This window comes from Musa acuminata, chromosome BXJ1-2 (assembly GCF_036884655.1).
Source record: "Musa acuminata AAA Group cultivar baxijiao chromosome BXJ1-2, Cavendish_Baxijiao_AAA, whole genome shotgun sequence".
NCBI lineage: Eukaryota > Viridiplantae > Streptophyta > Magnoliopsida > Zingiberales > Musaceae > Musa > Musa acuminata.
In genome coordinates, this window is record NC_088328.1 from 24,206,813 (window position 1) to 24,224,676 (window position 17,864).

The window sequence follows — 17,864 nt, forward strand, 5'->3', positions numbered from 1 at the left end:
TTTAGGCTGTCACGAAATGGGACATTAATACCACAACAGTAGAACCACTGCAGTGCAAGAGAAAAGGCATCCCCGGGCTCCACAGGAAGGAGAAGAAGTCATGCAGTCCCCCAACGACTGTGCCCGAGCCAACTGCAATCCATTACATCATAAATGCCCAGGGACAGCGTCCACCTACTGCCACACTCTTGAAGCTCAAATGAGGACCCATCACATGCTTCGTACCCAAGAGACCATCCCCTGCTCTTACAATAATCCTCTCTTTTGTCGCTAATCACGTTGCTCAGACCATCTAAAGCTGCCAGACACTTCACCAAAGGCTTCAACGCTGGAGGATGTACTGAAAGCGATAGGCTTTTTGCAGAAAGCACCCAGCAATGCATTAATTACTCTTTTGAATGCAGAGATTGGGAGGCATGATGGCGATGGCAACAACGCCGTACTGGTTACTGTAGCTTCCATGATTACTGCCTTCCATCGTGGCAGCAGTCATGCACACACACTACACACCCCCCATCCCCACATCCCCTGTTCTCCACTGGAAAGATCACGTGACTCGGAGCCGGAGATGGGCCCAGTCTCCTTTTGTCTTCCTCCGTCACCCCTTCCCCTTCTCCAGTGCTTCGTTTGACGGTGCTTTAGGATTCGCGCTTCAGTATCCAAGGCCCCGAACACGGCAGGAAGAGAGGTCGAGTTCAACGCGTCAGACGCCGGTGTTCGTCTGTCGTCCACCAGAGAGCTCATGCGGTGGACTCCAATACTTTTCTCCTTCGGATTCTCCTGCCTTCTGCTGTCCTCTACTTTGTTTGTTAACAGCTTCCTCGGAGCAAGTAGTGGATTCCCCATCATCTGCTTCACCGTGCTGCTTACTGTTCTCAAAGCATTTAAATTGCAACTGGATTGACCACATTACCCTTGCCTCTCTCCCTCTCTCGTTTTAGTACAGATCATGTATCTTAATATTTCCTATAATCATTATTATTATTGCCAATAAAACACCACCATTAATGTCAAATTAGCAATAGAGTAAAAAGATAAGGGGCATTATTGTCTTTATCTATCTCTGTGTTACAAAGCTTGCACACACTCTCTCTTTACTATGCAACGGAAACATGGAGGTAACCGGAATCGCTGCAAGCCCCCCGACGCCTCCTCTCAGCTTTCTCGTGTACTCCATCCACATTATTTTCCTCCATGTAACTAACCGTCCTTTGCCCTTTTCCGGCAACTCCGATTGCATCTGAGCTCCGTTCCTCATCTTCTTCTTCTCCAACCCCCCAAATCTTTCTCATGAGTTCGATCCGTTCCCTCTTCTGATAAAGATCAGAATCGTTAATTTTCTTTACTTCTTCCAATCTGCGTTCGTTTTTTGTTCGGATTAATGGAGATCCTCCAACTTGCGCTCGCCATGTCGATCCTATTGTTCGATGCCGTTTCTCCGGCATCCTCGTCGGCGCCGCTCAATTGCTCCGACACCACCCGCGTCTGCACCTCCTTCCTGGCCTTCAAGGCGGATCGGAGCGCTGCCGCCCTACGCCAAATCCAGAGCATGTTCGACGTCTTCCCCCAGGACGTCACCGCTGACGAGGACGGCAGCCCCGGGTATGTCTTCGTCCGCAAGAATTGCTCCTGCCTCTCCGACAACAAATACCTCACCAACACCACCTTCACGGTGCCGGAGGCGGCGAGCTCCGTGTACCCCGTGGTCGTCGACGCGTACCAGGGGCTCGCTTTCCTGCCCAACATGACACGGCGGCCTGCCCGGGCCCGGGCCATCGTCTTCCTGCACCTCCTCTGTGGGTGCTCCAGCGGCCTGTGGAATTACCTGATGAGCTACGTGATGGAGGAAGGCGATTCGGTCGAGTCGCTGTCGAGTAGGTTCGGGGTGAGCATGGACAGTATCGAGACAGTGAATGGGATGTCCGGTCCAGATGAGGTTGTCGTCGGTGAGGTTTATTACATCCCACTGAATTCCGGTGAGCTGCCTTCTGATCTCAACATTTTTTCTTTGGCCTTCTTACCGTGGATGATCACCCTCTAATTTCTAAAGAGTCCGTGTGCGGTGGATCTTAGTATCTAGTTGAATGAGACGAGTTTCTCATCAATTCCGCTTCAATATGTCCTAGCTGATGAATCTTTCCATTTTGTCTTGCTGATTCCTTCATGTTGGGAGGGAGAGAAGAACCGAAAAGCAGAAAAGAGAACTCAGAAATTAACAAATCGATGCATGATTTAACGTGGTTCGGCAATTTCATGCCTATATTTACGGAGAAAATCAAATTCTCCACCATGTGAGATCAATTACAATATGCTTGAGTTATCTGCACAATTCCATTGTATACCCCTACACATAAACCCTGAAGAATTTATATCTATCTTTCACCCTTTCTAAAAATCCTAGAGAGCACCCTCTCTAGATATTATAAAGAGAAACCTAGGAGCATCAAAAGTATCTATAAAAGAACCAAATATTGATAATTAGGGTTTTCTTCTTTCACAAAAATTTCTCAGGTTCCTTATCCTCCTAGGATACTGGTTCTATGAATCCCAAAATACTTGAGCATTCTGACACCCATGAACGTGAACTGTATGCTAATGCACAAAGATTAGTCATCTTCAGCTTATAATAAAGATCTCTATGCCTCTTTGCATGTGCAAATTATTTAAAAATTTTCAGCATACAAGAGGTAGCTCAACTTGTATTTGCAAAGTTCTTTTTTTATCATTAGATGCTCCTTAAGTTTTTGCATCTTTTGCCACTGTAGTTCCCGGTCTACCTTCTGCTATGGATACTGGGATCTCCCCTTCTCCCACTCCTGCTCCCTCACCAACTCCGATTACATTTTCAGGTATGCTATTCTAAATCTTAGATTCAGTTTCACCTTCTTTCCGACTTATGCACAGTAGCTGTTTAGATGAGAAATGCATAAACACATTATCCTACAAGATTCCCAGAATTCCAAATTATTTAACACTTTCTTTTTCTTTTTTCCCCTTGATTGTCAATTATATCCAGTGTATTTTTTGCTTCTTTGGAAACTAAACAGAATCATGATTAACATTAACAAATTCTCAAAAAGTAAAATCTTAACTAGATTTTTAGTAATTTTTGTGTCCTTATTCCTGCTATTTTGTTTATTCAGAAATGCATAATATTCAAATCTCTGATAGTTATTCCTGAGCTAAAAGCAATGTTTTTGCAGATAACTCCATGCATCATTCTGCTAGATTCCCTTATGGGTGGGTTTTTGGGAGTATGGGTGTTTCTCTTGCTCTGATAACAGTGGCACTACTTTCTTTCATTTCTTTGAAGTCCTTTAATTCAAGGAGCCAAACAAAAGATCCTAATGGACCAGTGTCCCATAAGTTTCAGATTCTTCGGAACACTAGTTTTTGTCATGCTTCAGGAAGGTATCTCTGCTGCAAATATGGGAATCTGAAGTCATCAACAGGGGATGCAGGAAATCACCACATCAATGATCCTAAAGGTCAGTTTGAGTGCACATCTGGGATAAACTTTCTTTCAACATTTACTTCATCAAATATTTTCCTCATGAAAAAGAATCTGTATCGGTCGAGGAGTTGATTCTCTAAACCTGTCGTGGTATTTGATAGTTGTGGAATGGGTTTGATATGCTTTTTCTCTGTAGTATCTTGTTATAGGAAAATATAAGAACAAAATATTTGTAATTAAAAGGCTACAACTTTATTTATCTTGTTTTTCTTAATTTTCCTATAGAATAACATTATATGTGCAAAGCACAGAAGAAAGCAAGGGCAGAATTCTATAATGGTTGTAGGCCTCCCTAAATTCTCAAATTCATATCAAACCTTTTGAGTTATTGGCTATACTTACTATGAAAGCCACTGCCATTGGCGTGCATCAAGCAGTTGCAACCTCCCATTAAAATAGCTTCACTTTTTGTAATGGTTCTGCCCGAGGAAATCATATGCTTCCTTTTGCAAATTTTCTTTGGAATGCTACTTTCCAATATGTTATGCTTGCATATTCCTTTTTCAGTTCTATCTTTTTCTCAAAAGACCATAAAAAAAATTTATAATCACATAATATACAAAAAATATGAATTTTTTGTATTTGGTTTTACAAGCTGTCACAAATCAACCCTGCAAACATGTGGCCTATGTCCTCAAAAAGTAGTACTCACAAAATTTTTTAGATGAGCAGTGAGACATAGTAATTGAAGCCTACTCCAAAATCAGTGTGGGACTATTCAGATTGGAGATAACATAATCTCTCTCCCTATATAATCCCTGACATCCTTGTTAAGCTGGACCCCCAAGTGATATAATGTGGAATTCGAAGTTACGACTACTTGCCATCACCATAGCCAATGCTTGCGCCTGCCTGTGGATTAGAACTTAGTTCAATAAATGCACAGTAGGTTCCAACATGACCCACACACAATGAGTGATTGTTGCCTGATATCATAATTGTCATTATTTTTGTCCCAGATTGCATGGGTTATGCTTTCTATAAGGAATATTCACAAGATGTCGAGACGTTGTAATTCATATACCAATGAGAGCTTGGTCCAGTCATTCTGGACTAATCAGAGTGTTATACAAGTATTGATTTATTCTTGCTATATATAAGATATTTGTTAATATTTCAGCAAAGCACATATTACTATCATAATGAAAATTGGCATTCGGTGATTTATGCATAACCATTTTCATCCTAGTGTACGCCAAGCAATACATATTGGCTTCAAAACTAAAAGAAATTACATGATTATGGTGAGATCAGATACATGCTTGTGGATACTATTAGCATGAACATGAAACTCACCTCTGTGATTTAGAGCTGGACTTCAGAGGTGCAAATCTCATGAAATACATGGACTTTCCTAAGTTGGGCAGTAATACAACTCGTAGGTGATAGGATGGCTAGGAAAGGATTCTGGCTAGATCGAAGCAGAAGATAAAGCCTGGATCTGTAACTAGCAAAATACTACAACTTTACCAATTTGGAAGGAGAACAATAAAATGAACAAGATGAGCAAGATATAGGAGAGACTGTTCGAGGATTAGGTTCACATCTGCATGACAGCTTAAAAGTGGTTTGTTATGAGCTTCCTGCCTTGCAAGGGGCCTAAATCTACCATTGGTTATTTGATTAGAGTCATTAGACTACAGATTATTCTTTCGCCTTAATCTCTTTTCCTCTCAAGTCTAATTATCATAATATCAGAGTCAGTTTCCATAATTTTTGACAGATACTGCAGCTGATTTGTTCGACATGGAGAAGCCTATTGTTTTCAAGTACGAAGAGATACTTTCTTCAACTGATAACTTTTCTGATTCAAATCTACTGGGCCACGGTAAATATGGTTCTGTATATTATGGGGTCCTTCGAGACCAGGTTTGTAGGGTTATTGGCTTTTATATTGCAAAATTCTGAATTCTCAGTGATGACTATCTTTTTAACATTAATATGATGTTTAGGAGGTTGCAATAAAAAGAATGACTGCAATGAAAACTAAAGAATTTATGGCGGAGATGAAAGTACTATGCAAGGTTCATCATGCTAGTTTGGTAAAACTGCTAAAGCTTACAGTATTTGCTGCTTCAACAAAAAAACCAGTGGCTTAGATATTTTTAACCTTTTTTTTTCATTTTACTTCAATTTTGTCAAGGTAGAATTGATTGGCTATGCTGCAAGTGATGATGAGCTTTTCCTCACCTATGAGTATGCTGAGAAGGGTTCGCTCAAGAGTCATCTGCATGATCCACAAAATAAGGGTATGATTTCTTTCTATGAAGTCCTTTAGTCCAGAGAAGGCTAAAATGGCTTTGTGAATTAGTGTACATAAATGAAACTTATGCTTTCGTGACATGAAAGCTTAGATGTTGTTCTTGTTATGTTGTATTTGGTTCAAGCATGTTAGAACTTCTATAAAAGAATCTCCTGCAATTAGTTTGGTAACTGGCATCCTCTGTGGCAGTTTTGATGATAAAACAATTTCAATAAACAAAAGGAGAATTTGGTTTATAATTTTTCTTATGGAGATTTGTTAGGTCTAAGACAGAATGCTTTTCAGTGAAGATGCAAATCAACTTTGCACTTGGTGGCAAATTGATATTTTGGATAGTGGAAGGCACAAATAATCTGAATCATGAACAAAACCAAACAAGACAAGGTTGCATCTTAACATCTTAAAGGCAGTTATCCTGTGCTTATTCATACTGTGATTTCTTCAAATGCTTTCCTCACAAATCTCATTCTGTTTTGTCTTTTTATTTGAATTGATTTTATCTATCTTTTGTCCCGTGTTTTCCGTCTGAACTCTCTGAATCAGAGTTGAAATTCTCCAACTTTCTACTCATTCCATAATTCTTCATCTTATGAATCATTCATGACAGATATTTTTTATAGACTTTATAACTTCGTGAATACTAACTATAACAGTTGTCTGGTCATGTTGCAATACTACATAAATGAATAATGTTACAGAAAAGACTTATGAGAGTTTTATTCTGAGGCAATGAAAAAGAAGGCAGAGGCCCAGAATCTGGATTAACAGTATTTTGGATCTTCTTCTTCATCTGATTATACCCAGACCAAAAAAATTATTATATGGATGTGTCCCCTTACATTGTTAATATGACAAAACTTGGGACTCATTGTAATATGTTATGGAAAATAAATGATTGCTTACATTATACTGTTGTAAGAAGCTTCAGTTTTAGAAGAGATTTACCACGATGGTACAAACTCCCAAGGGTATCAGGCACTGTCATTCTTCCATCTTGAATCAGTCTCTAGTATAGCATGTCAAGCTGTCATAATCTTGCAAACCATATAGACAATCCACTCTTCAGTTATTATTCAATACAAGCTTTGGAAGTAAGTGTTCCATTTTTCTGATGACTTCATGTAAGATGTGTACTCCATATGTTTGAATTGTCAACATTATGATAACCTGTGCTTATAGTTGCTACTGTTAGGTTGGTATGTGTGAATCCAGAGTGTGTTTTGTCTGTTCTTTTTCTCTTAAACGAGTGCTAATATGTGCTAAGCAACACACTCAATGATGCATCATCATCAGCAGTTCTGGACCATAAGTGCTTCCTTTTGGAGATGGGTCTAACTGAGCCTTGAAAGCAGATGAGTGAAATAATCATTAGCTCACATGTGTCTTGGCAATGAGTGATTATGACTTTTTGTCATTCAATTGTGTTTATTACAGTGAATCACCAAAATTGATTTTGATTGCATAAGTTAGTGACAAAGAGCAATCGAGATTTGCTATTTTCTTATATGTATGTTTGAGTCTGGCTTACATCCTCCATCTCTGATACCATGTATACTTTATGTAATTTATTTGTTCTGTCACTGGTGTAATAAATTCTGCTTTGCCACTTGGCCAACTGCCCATGTAAAAGTGCATCACATGCTTCTTATTTCATCTCCAGGACAGGCATCACTATCTTGGATATCTAGAGTTCAAATTGCACTTGATACCGCTAGAGGACTAGAATACATTCATGAGCATACCAAAGACCAATATGTTCATCGAGACATAAAGACAAGCAATATCTTGCTTAATAGTTCTTTCCGAGCAAAGGTTTTTCCAGACTTAACTGTAGTGTTCAAGATGCAATGTTATGATCAATAAATTCTCATACGACTAACTCTTTCTATATATAGATATCAGACTTTGGGCTTGCAAAACTTGTTGCAAAGACAGGAGATGGAGATGTTTCTACCACTAAGGTTGTTGGAACTATTGGGTATCTGGCTCCAGAGTAAGTAGATCTGGAGATATTGGTTCAGTGTCACCTTGAGAATAGCTTTCCAATATTCACTTTCTGTTGATTCCTGTAGATACTTACATGATGGCCTGGCCACAACAAAAAGTGACGTTTATGCATTTGGGGTTGTCCTTTTTGAGTTAATATCAGGCAAAGAGGCAATAACAAGGACGGAAGGAATGGTTTTGTCTAATTCTGAGAGACGATCTTTGGCATCAGTTGTGAGCACATTTTCTTGAATTGCTGTTGACGATGGATATTATAGTGCTTCCAAAATTGAAACTTGTAGAATTACCTTACATTGAGATTTCTTGATCTTTTTATCTGACACAAGTTTCTTGATTATCTAAAACAATGAAATAGATAATTTCAACTCCAAATCTTAAATAATTAACTTATTTTTCTTGTGAGAACATCTAGCTTTCACTTTGCAAACCTAGAGAATAGGTGCATTATCACTCAGACATTCTGCATGTATGTTATATAGCAATCCAGAAGCTCATGCTAAGAATAAAAGCAAGACAAGAGAAAAAGAATTGCAGAGGAAAATTAATGCTTTATATGGAATCTTATATGGGTTATGCAAGCTTAAATGTGTTTTCAGGAAATGTTCAGGATTTTACTTTCTGCATGAAATTGCCAACTTGGGTTGAATGTCTTGTAAACATAGCTACAATAAGAAACCAATCAACTGGTGATTCTTTTAAGCTGTGCAATTGAAAATTTTGATTAGAGGACATATTATTTAATTCCAAGTAGCAGATCTATTGACAAAGGCACTTATTAGAAAATCAACTAAATGTAGTTTAACCTAACTGTGATGTTTGATCGTGCGATCTGTATTTAGTTCTAAACTTTTTACCTTTAATTGAATATTGTCCAATTCAACTAACTCCTACTTCAAAATTGACATCAATGCATAGCCCTAACTTCCAACTTACAGCTTCTGTTACATTATTGGGCTTCCAAAAAGAGTTTTACCTGCATTTACTGAGCCTACCTAGTTTTGTAGTGCTTTTTACAGACATGATTGTACCAGCAGTTATATAGCTTGATGCATTTCTCACCTTTTGAGTGCTGAAAACTTCCAGATGTTAGCCGCTCTAAGAAGCTCTACGAATTCAGTAATCATGGGGAGCCTGAGAGACTATGTTGATCCTAGTTTGATGAATCTATATCCTCATGATTGTGTCTACAAGGTGAGTAATTTCTGCTGATTTGGATGGTTAATGTCGGTTTTCTTTTCTTCTTACCTAATTTTTGGAGAGCATATCTCAACACACATTCATAAAAGATGCATGACATAATTCAATTAAACAAATGTAGGTGACATGGTTCACTCTGACTCGGTTGAAAAGTTTCTATCATTCTTTGCTACGCAAATGTTAATAGTTTTTGGTAATTCATGTCTTTTGCTTTGCAAATATTTTCTGAAAATTCCTTTGCTTTTTCTTGTGGGTAAGTGGAAGAAGCATCCTCCCATTGCATAGATATGTTGCTCTGCTGTCGTTCTGTGAAGGAAAAACAAAAAAGTGTCATCATATTAGTTTGGATATAACATGCTTTGTACAACTAAGTTATATAAATGTAACACTCATTGTACTAGTGGTTACATCAACCTTTGGTGTTCTTTATCAGATAAAGTCTCCTTCTCTTAGTTTGGATATTGCACACTTTGTGCTTCATTTCCAAATATCGTGCTAGCTAGGAAATTTATCATTCTTGTTCCTTGTTACTTGATTTCATGCTAGCATGTGACATATCTTAGTATTTCACCACCAGGTTGATACACTAAATATGAAGTCCATCCCTTTTATGATTCACCCCATCTATGATAGAATCGCTATCCCAGTAACAAACACTAAGTAGCATGACCTTACTGGGAAGGCCCTTGGAAATTTGAGTTTGGTTGATCGTTATATGTTGTAATGATCAGTGAGTGACCTTCACACTTATACCAAGGAGTTTTTTCCCCATGATCATATTTACTGTTTAGGCGAAGGTAAATTCTGACTTTAACTATTCCTTGTCATGTACTAAGATGGCCATGTTGGCGAAGCAGTGTGTGGACGATGATCCTATACTACGACCCGACATGAAGCAAGTGGTGATCTCTTTGTCCCAGATTCTGCTATCGTCTATCGAGTGGGAGGCAACATTGGCAGGGAACAGCCAAGTCTTTAGCGGCCTTGTACAGGGAAGATAACCAATCGGTCAACCCTTGTTGGAGCTCCATGCTTGGGGTTTTCTGCTGTCCCGCGTCCCGCGAGTATCGACTGATGTGTACATGGTGACTCTCTACATTTTGTTGCGAGTGGTTGAAAAATTTTGTTAGCTATATTCGTTTGAGGTGTGTATGTGATAGGAGATGTATTTAAATGCGCATCACAGCGTGTACTGCTTCAGCAAAAGTATTACTTTGAGATAGATTTTAGTTGTAATTGGATATTCTTTCGTTTTCGGGGAGTTGTTTTAATGCACGTCCAGTTTCCATTCGGGGAGTTGTTTAATGCATGTCCAGTTTCCAATCTGTCTCTGATTAGGCTCTATGTGTCCATCAAGTGGGGATTTGGGCAAAGTGAGATCTGCCTCTCCTCTCCCTTTTCTTTGGATTGTCGTTGATGCCAGGCTTCCCACCTTCACCGACATGGACGTTGTCATGGCTGGATTGTTGTTGATGTTGAGACATGGACGTTGCCATGGCTGGATTGTCATTGATGCCAGGCTTCGCACCATCGCTGTTGTGAAATGGACGTTGCCGTGGCAGCTCGCCACCCTTTTCCGCTGCATCTTCTGTCGAGCAGACCATCGAACATCTTCCGAGCGATGTCACCCGTGAGCAACAAGGCTTGCGTCGAGTGAGCGACCACCATCTTCTCTCGAGCAAGCGAGCGACCACTGCCCATGTGTTGTTGTCCGACAATGTCGCATCCCTGGCTTCAGCCTTGAGCCTTGTTCATGTGTTGTTGTCCGACGATGTCGCATCCCTGGCTTCAGCCTTGTTCGGTGTCAGATCGGCAACTTCATCCATGGCCTCCATCAGCGCCCGTCACTCTCTAGTTTGTTTTTATCACTTTGCTCACAAGTCCATCACATCTTTGAGAGGGCCGACCTTCTTCAAGTTAATGGGTATACTTTGATGCTCTAATGTGTTTTCCCATGTTTGTCACAGTATGATACATCTAACCTTCATGACCAAAGCATCTCCTTACATCTCATCTCATGTTCCATAATCAGATATAATATCATATGAGAACTCTAATCAAATAAAACATATGACACACTCGACATGACCTTCATAACCAACAGACCCATTAGCCCATTAGCCCCAACTAAGCCATTGCTCCCAAAGAAAAAAGCATGCAACATGCTCGACACAACCTTCTTGTCCAAAGCTGATCCTTCAAATCGAGGCATTTCCAACCTCGGACACCTCCACTTCAAGCAAAAGATCCTAAGACTCTTTAATCGATTTCTAATACAAGATATAATTGTCAAGTTCATGAGATGCACATTGAACTCTGGCACAAACAGATCTTCTAAATGTACACTAAAAAGTAAATGATATGATCAATATTTTGGATCTATCAACGCACAAGGCCAGTCAACAAAACTTGCCACATCAACATGAGCTAAAGAGAATGATTTTCTCCAAAATATTATCTTCTATTCCATAAATAAAAAACCATCTTAGGTATGGTTCAAGATCAGAAATTCTAGTCGAGTACACTCACTAGTTTTGCAAGAAACACTTCCAATTCAAGAATCTTGAGAGAATTATCCTGATAGACTATTCACTTTCGACTCGATGAATCCGTGACTTGAATCGACCACCAATATGACACTAACTACTACCAATTCAAGTTGTAGCATCAGATCTGGTGACACCACAAGTTAATCCCTCAGGTAAAAGGCATTCACCAAGTAAATAATTCGCATGACTCGACTAACGTGAAATTCTTCAGACAACAAACAACAGTATTTCATCATAGCCACTTCAGATCACTAAAAGGCTACAACTTGTATAGATAGCTTAGGACCCATACCTTCTGGAGCTTTTCCATGACACGCACACATAGCTCAGGCATCACTGTAGTGCATACCATACGCACTGAAGCTCTCCAAATCTAACACCATGATCTCATCAATCAATTGCACTTCCCATATACTTCTGGCCGAGTAACCAGTACCGGCCAGATTGGCTGCAGCATGATGCTTTGCCGAGGCGCAACACTTAAATCCTTGCATCGAACTCGGCTGCTTCAAACTTCAGAAAACTTGATGCTGGATAGCAAATTATTGCAGTATAATCTAAAAATAATAATAATATTGTCGACTATAGCAGACCCTGATTCTGGACAACGATATATGCACTTTTGAGTCAAGCTTGAGGAATAAAATGGAGTTTCCTCATATCCGAAACTGCAACAGCCAATCAGAGGTTCATGTCATATCCTGAATCCATGCAGCACCTGCGTAGAAGCTAGCAAGGGTGTTGGAGAACAACGTAGAAGTTGGTATCGCTGAAGAAAGAAGCCAATCTCATACTTTCTGCCTTTCTTCAAAGGTTACCTCCATTGTTAGAAGAAAAGGTTGCAGAATCTATATATGTCTGTTTGTGCCAACCTCAGACTGGATTCTGCAGCTTCATGCCGCCCAACTACAGCAGGAAACAAGCCATGGATGTAATCTTCAACCACTTCCGTAGTTTCTTTTGTGTTGGACATTAGGGTAGATCACAGCAGAAGCCATGTTCGACCTTCCCGTTCAACAATGCATCAGTGGATACTAGTACCAGCCTTGGTTGACACTTGGTATATTTCTCTTGGATGCATAAAAGACAGCATTGAAGGCACAAGCGTTGCAGTCTACCAAAACCCTTCTACCTTCTCACTGTCTAGGCCTACGCCTGCTCCTGGACTTCAAGTCCACTACCACTACAGATATGTTGTCGGAACTGTTTTTCTGGTAAGCCAGCTCGGTAAGATGATCAGCAACAGCCTGTGCAGGTGACACTCCATCTACTAGTCCATTCCGCCGCTGCCACCTAAAATGACGACAAGCCATGTCCCCAACCTCTTCAATGGACATAACATCCCATAATCCATCGCTAGCCAAAATCAAGCAGTCATCATCCTCGCTTCGAGACATAAAACTGATCTCGGGTACAGGAATAACCCAAGGTCTCATATATCGATCACCTGAAAATTAGCATCTTAGAAATTATTTGGTAATGAAGTAATATTTCTGACTCAAGTTATATGGCAAAAGTAATTGATGGTAGATTTATAAAGAAAGAACATAGTTCAAGAAATCTATTTCCACAGCCCCACATCATAACCATAGTTATTATTACTGGACTGGAAAGGACAGTCCAGTTTTGGCTATAGGATTGGAAATGTCAAAAATAAATCCAACTAGCCAGTTCTCTGTGAAACAAACTGACCAGTCCAATCAAGACCAGACTGATTTAAGATACACCAAAACTCTTCTTTGTCCTAGTTGTAACAATGAGAGCATTTTCTCTATTTGAGTGCTAACAATAAATGAAGCAAAAAGGCTTTGAGAACCTTGGAATCGAGCCATAACATTTCCTAAATTTGTTAGCATTTTTATGTTTTTATAATTTATATATTTTACACATGGTTCAATTGATTGACCCATTAGCCCAACAACAGACCCAGTGACTCAAGGCTTGGTTGGGCAGTTGCCGATTCAAATGTCATAATTATGATCACATTAGGAACTTCCATAAGCGGAAACTTCTCAAGTTGAGTACTACATTCACTAGCATAAGTGTTCGCAATGTCTAGCTTTTAAGTATTTCCTAACCCAAAATAAGTATGACAGAGACTAAGCAGGCATTAACTACTTCAATTGATTTTGATATTTATCTCCTGAACTTAAAAAGATGCAACAAGAAACATATGCAATATTTCCTGACAAAGAAAAAAACCTGTAAAAATTTAGTATAAAGCAGATCGAAATTGATTTAGTAACAAAACGTATAAGCAATGGATCAGGATAAGAAAAAAAACCTATAGACCGGGACACTGCAAGAACACCAGAAATTCTACACCCTTGCCAGTTTATGACTCTTCCACCTAGGCTCTCAATGCGCATGAGTTCATCTTCTCTGTCAGGCTGTAAAGAACCACTATTAGAAGTAGATGTAAAACTGGAAGTAATATGAAAAAAATTATCCTTGCAAAAATATAGAATCATATAATGAATTATAACAACAAAAAAAAGCAATTATGAACATTTCCAGAGCCCTGCTATATGACAACTGGTAGAATGGAAGTCCACAAAAGATATATCTCCACAACAAGCCATGATTTTTAATTTTAAGTTCAGCTAGACATAGTACCGGATGGTTATCTGGATTGCAGGAGCAATTTGGCAAGGGACAGTACTTCCGATTGCAATTTCATGGTCGAATACAATTGCTACATCGCTACATCTAATTACAGGCTTTAACCACCCATCCAACCCCCTCCCAACAAGGAAAACATAACAAAGGGCCCCGTTAATCACTTCACCATAACGCGATAGATGCTGGCCCAAATAAGAACTGATCACTAACAATGCATCAAGGAACAAAGGATGTGGTTGTAAATCCCCATGATACATCAATAACAACAAAAGAAAAGTTGACAGACTAGGTAGCACTTAATGCCTTCTGATTCATAGAGATTTTTCAGAAATCACAAAGTTGTTCATATAGCAGTCACCTGTTGAGTTCCACAGCCATGGATGTCATGCCTTACAATAGCTTATTGCAAATCGAGAGAATATATTGGCAGTTCAAACTGAATCAAGCTCATACTTTTAAATTCTGAAAAAAAAATCATTAATATTTAAGTACTTTCAATCTGCTTAGTTATGGTAACAAGTTAAAGAGGCATAAAAACAATCAAGAACCATTTTTGTTGTCGCAATTCAATTTAGCTTGCAAGTCAAGAATCTGTTAATTTGAAAAGATTGTTCTATAGAGGGGAACATGTGCAGTTATTCTACCTTCAGTACAACAAGTGGTAAACCAGAAAATTTTGTAACCTGTAATTTTCAGTGAGCATTCAGCAAAGAATATAACAATGAGTTGCTATAGTATAGGAACACCTTCAAACAACACTAAGAAATTGCTTCCTACTTAACAAAAAATTTAATTCTATTAACTCAAACAAAGAAGATTTGTATAGAAGAGTAGAAGGATAATAGTAAGACCTTATGATCAATGGTTAACTGGATTCTTTGATTCCCACGACAGAGAAGTGCCCTCGAGTCACCACAATTAGAGGAGATGATTTGACAACCTGATATTACTACGACAACAGCAGTTGACCCAATTATATCTGGGGCTACAGCTTCATCAATGACCTCATTATCAACCCTCTTGAAGCCATCATGGAATGCTGTCTCCCACCTCCTTTTCCAGCACTCTGGATTCTGTATCCTATCCCACTCCTCTGCCACCACCTCATGAACTCTTTTTGCACAGTAATCAGCCACCTGAATATAAAAAGGAATATGAAGTAGAGCAACAACGTCTTTTTTCTTTCAAGGAAGTCAGTTGACCAACAATCACAATAACACTTCTCAGAGAAAAAATAGCCATAACAAAAGATGTGTTTTTATTGTTCAGATATCACTATTCCATGATCTACAACTTGAATGCCAAACTTCATCATATACCTAACAAATATTTTTTTTCAGATCAAATGGAACACAGAAAAAGAGCTCTATATATAGAGAAACTTTGTATCTGCTCATGCTGTAATGATCAACTAATAGGAAAATAAATAGAAAAACCATGCCTTTACACCTGTTTTTGTTATAAGTATATCAAATCATGAAAATGACAAGATTTTGATATAAATACATAAAAAAATATTTGAAGCACAGCAAACTACATCAAAGACAGCCAAATAGAGTTGATCCCCAGTGAAAGCATAATTTGTTAATAACAAACAAAGCAGTCAAGTGTTGAATGCTTAAGTAACTTCTTTCAATAAAGGTGGCATTTTTTGCCAAATTGGGTAAAAAAGCACAATACTTGTGATCTTAAATTCTCATTATAGCTAACAGAAAAAAGAGGTTTTATGTACTGAGCAAAAGTAACCTTACAACAGAGAAAAGTGGTTTTACAGTGACCCTTTCAAATTGAAGTTCCAATCTTACTTTATTCGCAGGTCACCTTCCACTATTTTTATAAGCTACCAAACAATGACACAACCATCCCGATGACCCCAACCTCCATGAAGATGGTAAAGATTATAGGAAGACAATGACATATGTTCTGGACAACAATGCTTATAACATTATGGAAATGGGTTTACCATCCAAGTTTCTGTTTTTATATTATTAATGAGCCTATAAGAAGAGATTCTGTCCTTATCATTTGGAACACTGCATTCCCAAGGACTACAACATCAGCTAAGATGGCAAAGACTAGGAAAATGGCAGCAGATGTTTTTCGATGAATGGGACAATGCTTCCAACACAGTGGTAGCAGCAGGCTCAAGTAGTATGTGGCAGAATGGCTCCAGAGTAGGACTCTGCATGGTTATGTTTGCATTAAGAATAACAAAATTATCACATTTGCATACCTATACAGCTCCCCTCATCAGCAGACAAACATGAAATCTGCAGCCAACATTGTCGACTTGTTTTAATTTAGAAAGATGCCTCACGTCTCATGACAATAACAGTTTGCAAAGTTAAGCACATACATTCTTTGAATAAAATGTACCCTCTGATTAAACACGGTAGCAAATGAGAATCAACTGAAAGGACACATTGGAACATTTGTCCAAAGGGAGTCTGAATAATCAAAAAAATTGTGATTCTTTCAAGGTAGCTAACACAATCTTAATGTACAAAATCTAACAGATACATATTCACCTAAAGATAAGAAAATGTCCGCTATCCAAACAATTTACAGCAATGTGGTGCATCAAAGTGGACACATGAAGGTAGTAAGTAATGCAAGAATGTGACGCGTAAAAATCAGATAACCAAATATGATTGATTCCTAGAGTCACGAATCCGACCGTCCAATGAGCGTAGCTCGATCAGACGGCTTCAGAAAAAAGCGATCAGATTCATGGAGAAAACCAATCCGGATGGTCCACGTTTCAGCACGCACAGACTCCGCGGGGTACTCTGGATGTACAGAGACGGAGGTCAACGTACCTGCGCGCCCCCGTGGCCGTCGTATACACCGAAGAACCGCACGTGCGAGACCTCGCCCGATCCCGGCGGCGCCGCGCACCCGCCGACCCGCTCGCACGTGAGGGCCATGAACGCCGGCGCCACCGCGACGGCGTCCTCCATCTCCTTGCGCCGCCCCACCGTCGACGCGGCCCCCCACGACACCGCCGCTGCCCCTCCCTTCCGCCACAAGCACCTGCCCCTCGCCTCCGCCGGCTGCGCCACGAGGCCCGTCGGAGCCGGGATCTCAGCGGAGGATGATGCGGCGGTGGCGGGGTCCTCGTCCCGCCCACGGCGAGGTTGGATCCCCGGGGGATCGGATTCCATCGCCGAAGGGAAGGGGGGAGACGAGAAAATTTGGGGGAGGGTAAGATGGGAATAAAAGGTGTAGAGCAGCCAATGGCATGACGACACGCAGCCAGATGAAGCCCTCTCCCAATCGATGAAGCAATTGAATGACGCGCCACCTTATCGCAGCATCGCGCCCGCCCCCGAGCGACACGTCACGAGTGGCAGACTGCGGCCGGGCTCCGATCGCTTTCGGTGCGAATAATTGTAGCGCCAAGTCGATTCGAGAACACTTCTGTTACGTGACCGTCACCTACCCGCTTTTTTTGTTTTATTCCGGGACCACGCTGTGGGCCCACAGGTGCGCCATGCTTTGCGGGTGCGTGGCGGGTTAAATTGTGCGAGTACTTGTTAGATAAGGACGGGACAGGTGGCGAGCCGAGGTGCGAGAACTATATATGTTCGAGGCAGAAAGCGAGGAGGTTAGTTTTTATCTCGGCATGAAAGGCATCAGAGGTCAATCTGTTTGACGAAATAATCAGATTATGTGCTCAAAAGTGTGCTATGTTGTTTTGGATGGCTAAAGA

The 17,864-nt window shown here is 40.1% G+C and overlaps 2 protein-coding genes across 3 annotated transcripts; one reads left to right on the plus strand and one right to left on the minus strand.

Moving 5' to 3' along the window:
- Nucleotides 1-1,098: 1,098 nt before the first annotated feature.
- LOC135601916 (lysM domain receptor-like kinase 3) lies at nt 1,099-10,290 on the plus strand. Of its 2 annotated transcripts, none has more exons than XM_065094222.1 (11): nt 1,099-1,976; nt 2,766-2,849; nt 3,204-3,488; nt 5,238-5,383; nt 5,467-5,556; nt 5,658-5,763; nt 7,438-7,589; nt 7,673-7,770; nt 7,850-7,997; nt 8,868-8,975; nt 9,839-10,290. In XM_065094222.1, exons 1-11 carry the CDS (start codon nt 1,382-1,384, stop codon nt 9,980-9,982), a joined length of 1,956 nt encoding a protein of 651 aa, XP_064950294.1. In that variant the 5' UTR covers nt 1,099-1,381; the 3' UTR covers nt 9,983-10,290. The 2 variants fall into 2 exon arrangements, with proteins under 2 accessions (XP_064950294.1, XP_064950293.1); XM_065094221.1 differs by having other exon boundaries at nt 1,100-1,976; nt 9,818-10,290.
- A 1,044-nt stretch (nt 10,291-11,334) lies between these two features.
- On the minus strand, nt 11,335-17,364 carry LOC103975949 (protein phosphatase 2C 53). The gene is made up of 4 exons (XM_009391095.3): nt 16,972-17,364; nt 15,004-15,288; nt 13,815-13,920; nt 11,335-12,977 (listed from the first exon to the last, which is right to left on the minus strand). Exons 1-4 carry the CDS (start codon nt 17,314-17,316, stop codon nt 12,667-12,669), a joined length of 1,047 nt encoding a protein of 348 aa, XP_009389370.2. The 5' UTR covers nt 17,317-17,364; the 3' UTR covers nt 11,335-12,666.
- Between the last annotated feature and the right edge of the window lie 500 nt (nt 17,365-17,864).